The 4,258-nt window shown below is 67.4% G+C and overlaps 1 protein-coding gene across 1 annotated transcript in view; it reads right to left on the bottom strand.

The window, feature by feature from the left end:
* Positions 1 to 3,835: 3,835 nt before the first annotated feature.
* Positions 3,836 to 4,258, bottom strand: part of EEFSEC (eukaryotic elongation factor, selenocysteine-tRNA specific) — a 154,360-nt gene continuing 153,937 nt past the window's right edge. The window contains exon 7 of the mRNA XM_007465272.1: positions 3,836 to 4,101. Within this exon, the coding sequence (XP_007465334.1) occupies positions 3,929 to 4,101 (173 nt within the window). The 3' untranslated portion in view covers positions 3,836 to 3,928. The remainder of the gene's footprint in view (positions 4,102 to 4,258) is intronic.

Genomic DNA, 4,258 nt, shown 5'->3' with positions numbered 1-4,258 from the left:
GGGGGGTTGTCTCGAACGCTGATCGGACACACTCTCCCTGCCTCTGCCCTTCAAGGCCCTTCAAGGCCTCTTCTCGGCCCAGCCTCCCTCCACAGCTGCCCCCACTGCCCCCCCGCCCCGCCACAGGCCCTCGGCAGAGGGAACGGTGCTCCCGCAGCAGACCCCGCGAGCCCAGGGTCGGGGCCAACTGCCCCCAGGGAGAACAGCGCCCCATGCCCAGCATCCCTGCTGCCTGGCTGCCTCCCAGCAGTCAATCCCTGGCACTGGCCGAGCTGCCTAATTAACGGCTCGACTGTGTTATCCGCCAGGCATTGATTACTCTTTTTAATCAGACCTGCCAGTGCGGGGGGCCACTGGAGGCCCAGCCAGGGCTGGCGGGAGAGTGGGGAGCCGTGCCCTTGCCCCTCCTCTTGCAGGCCCGCCAACTCCGCACTCTCACCATAGCCCTCACTCCTGCTGTCCCCTCTGCCGAAGCATCCCCCCCACCCACCGCCCCAAACTCCTACTCTCTCTTCAAGATCTTGCCCAGGTAGCCCCTTAGTTGAGAGGCTTCCTCACCCTAGTCATGGCCACGGGGGACAGACGTGGCTGAACTTGGAGCTGGGAGGCCATGGCCAGGACTGGCCTTAGCCCCCTCAAAGGAAACCTGGAAATTCTGTGCCCCGTGAGGAGACTGGGGAGGCCTGAGGCCTGGATCGCCTGAGGGTGAGCCGGCACTGAGAGGGCCCTTGGGCCACCTCAAGGAAGCTCTGCGTCTGCGGAATGGGCGTGATGAGCCCCACTCCCACCCCGCCAGGTCCTGGGGAAGAGGCCCAAGGGACGAACTGGCCCTGGACAAATGTGTGTGTCCACCCTGTGCACACTGGACCTGACACCCACCTCTTCACCAGACACCCAGCCTGACAAAGCCTCCGCAAATGAGACACACACACACCCAGAGACCAAGATCCGTGTGCACACCCAGACACAGACACATGGGCACACACGCTGGCCAGGGTAGGAGGCCTGGGAGAACAGGAGCTGCCCCTTCTCCTGCCCCGGGCCCCCAGGGCTTCCCACTTTATCTGTCAGAAGTATATTAACCCAGAAGCCTGTTTCCATCAGAGTCTCAATTCCAGAGACGTTTCCAGATAAGCCTTATCTCGTTGCTGGTGCATTAGCCCCGCCAGCCAACCAGCCAGCCAGCCAGCCAGGCAGCCGGGCCTGCCGATCACGACCGCCCCTCCTGCCCCAGCCCGTGGCAGGGCGCCTGCCCACGACTTCATTCTGGGGGGCAGGCGGGCGGGGCGGCCCCCCCACCCCGGCCCTCAGCCCACAGTAGGGCCCCAGGGCGCAGCCGAGGCACTGGGGCGAGGGGGGGCCCTGGAGGTGTCCAGAACCGGGGTTCAAATCCCAGCTCCACCTGAGGCAATGGCTGGGCCTCGGGGCTGCCCCACCGGCCACCCCTGCGGGTGGGTGAGCATATTCTGCGACTTTACGTGCGTGATGATGCCACAGTGGGCTCCGCACGCTGTAGCCCTCTCTCTTCCACGAAACGTGGAAGGTCTGGGGGTGCCTGGAGCCAAGGGAAGGGGGACACTGCTCCGGAGAGCACCAGGCGCCGCCCCCCCCCCCCCCCCCCCCCCCCCCGCGCCCCCCCCTGCGCCCCGCCGACGCAGCTGGGGTGCTCGGGTTTCGACCGATGCCAGACCTGATAGCGTCCCCTCCTGGGCCGCTGGCCACGCGTGCAGTCTCACTGCACCCTGGCAGCCCCTCCCTGTCCCGCGGCTCGGCGGCCCCCCTCCTGCCTGGGCCTTAGTTCCCTCGGCCTGAGCCCGCCTGCTTCCTGGGGCTCCGAGGAGTGCTGTCCTCAGGCGAGACGTGGGCACCCTCAGAGGTCCTGGAGAAGTGGCCGACTGGGGGCAGTGCTGGGTCTGGGCTGCCCACACCACCGCTGAGAGGTGCTCAGGCCCCCAGTCTCCCGGTGGGGAAACAACATCTACTGGTCCCCCTCCCACGGCTGCAGGGACACGGAGGCCAGCTGCTGCTCGGACTCTCCTGCTGTACCCAGGGACCAGGGCAGAGGCCGGGACTTGCCCGAGGGCACAGAGCTGGTCAGTGGGCAGCCAGGATGTGACGCCCGGCAGTGGCTCGGGGCCCCTCTCTCCCAGGGGTCTGCCCCCAGAACTAGCAGCTGCTCACGGAGGACCCCTCGCCCCGCTGGGTCACGTGACCCCTCACGCGGACCTAGACGGTGATGTGCTCACGGTCACAGCCTGTGCAGGGCAGGGCCGGGCCCCCCCGAGGGGGCCTGGAGGGAGACGTCACCCTCACAGCCCTCAGTCGGGGAGGACTTGGCCTGGCTGGAGGTCCCAGTGGTGCCCACCTAGCTCCCCACACACTGAGGACGACGAAGGAAGGTTTCCTCATCTGAGGGGTGAGTCCCGGGAGCCCCCAGCCCTGCCAGGGTCCCCTCCGGAGGGCCGAGCACCCACGGGAGCGGCCAGCCTGGGGCCTGGTACCAGCAGGCGCTCGCGAAGGCCCTTCCTGCTCCCCTCGGACTGGACTGGGCTGGGGGCGGGGCCCCTGCCTGAAGTCCTTGCTGGGAGCCCACCCTGTGACCTACGGTGGCCTCAGCCAGGTGGCACCGCCTCCCTGGTGAGATGGGGTGCAGGGCAGGGGTGGGGCTGAACGAGAGTGGGGCCCGGAGCCTGGCCCATGGTGGGGTGTCGAGGACGGTTCCCAGGGGAGCTTCCTGACTGTGCTGCAGCAGCGCCAGCTGCCCCCGCCCTATTCCCAGCTGCGGGGGGAATGGGGGCCAGGCCCGGACTCTCCCTGCCCACCTAGCCCTCAGCTGTCGCCCTGATGGCTGCCTGGCCTGACGTCTGGGACCCTGTGAGGGCTGCCGTGGGTCGGCTGCCACCACTGTTGCCGGCACCCATGCTGGCGCTGGATTAGGGCTGCCGCTGCCCAGCGTGGCCACCACGCACAGGCCCGGCGGGTCCACAGCATCCTTCTCTGCCCGGGGCCCTGGGCTCCAGGGCTTACCAGGCCCAAGTCATCTGATTATGACCCATCCCTGTTAATGTTTTTAATGCCATTTTTGCAAATTAAAGCATAATACACCGATTACCAGGGTAAAAGGGAAGCCTCTGCGTCCACCTGGAGGCCAAATAAAGGGACTCTGGAACACGTGGTCATCCCGCAAACGTCTCTAAAAGCTCTGATACCCGCTCAGTCCGTCAGCTCTGCCACTTCCCCCTCTTCTGAGTATGGCCAGGTCGGGCTGCAGGGTGGGGTGGCTTGAGGCACAGGGGCCAGAGGAGCCAGCGCGGGGCTTGCTGGGCTCTATAGAGAGGCCCGGCTGCAGGGGCTCGGCACAAGGCCTGGGGACTCCTGGTGTTCGGATGCAGGGCCAAACCCCCCAGCCTGCCTTCTGCCCCGAAGCACTGGCCTGGCACCCGCCGCCCCCAGACACCCCTGGGCGCCCTTCCTGGACTCGGCTGCCCAAGGACTCCCGGACTCTCTCCAGGCCCAGGAGGCCCGAGGGGCCACCGAGCCTGACCTAAGGGCCTGACACTTTGTGGACCCCCTCAGCCCAATGGGTCCCTCCGCTAGCCCTGCTCTTGGCAGGAGCCCTGGCAATTCCCGACATTGCCCTTGGGAACAGATGTGGGAGGGTTGGGGGGACCCCCATGAAATCACAGAGAGACCAGCAGAATGGGCAGGCACGACGGGACATTTATTTGCGGCTGGCAAGCGCTGGCCGCCAGCCGGGCAGCCTGGGAGACACTGGCCACCAGCTGTGGAGCCGAAGCCCATTCCTGCACGGTGCCGTCCCCTGGCGGGGGTGGTGCGGCGGCTCCGGGGAGAGCCTGGAGGTGGAGGCACACGAGGCACTGTGGCCCCCGGGGCCTGGGCAAGGCGCCCTGGGGCGGCCGGCGGGCACTCAGGGAGACTGGACCATGCGCTTGTGGGTGTCGAAGACGTAGCGCTTGAAAGACAAACTGAGAGCCACGTGCTGGACGGGATCCGGCTGCCCGGCCTCCTCCCCTCGGCCGGCGCGGCCCCGCTTCTTGAGGGCGGGGGTCAAGATCTTCTTGGACTCGGGGCTGAGGCCACCTGCGTGGGGCACAGAGGGAGAGCCTGTCACTCTGCCACCCGCCACCCCAGACGGCACGCGTGCTGGCCCAGCTCCATCCTGCCCCACGACTCAGCAACGCCCCTACAGCCTCTGTGGCGGAGCCAGGACCCCCGTGCCACCTTGGGCTCTCGCCCC

This window comes from Lipotes vexillifer, unplaced genomic scaffold, assembly GCF_000442215.2.
Source record: "Lipotes vexillifer unplaced genomic scaffold, Lipotes_vexillifer_v1.1 scaffold1115, whole genome shotgun sequence".
Classification (NCBI taxonomy): Eukaryota; Metazoa; Chordata; class Mammalia; order Artiodactyla; family Lipotidae; genus Lipotes; species Lipotes vexillifer.
The sequence above is the reverse complement of the archived record's forward strand: the minus strand, read 5'-3'. Positions and strand labels throughout refer to the sequence as shown.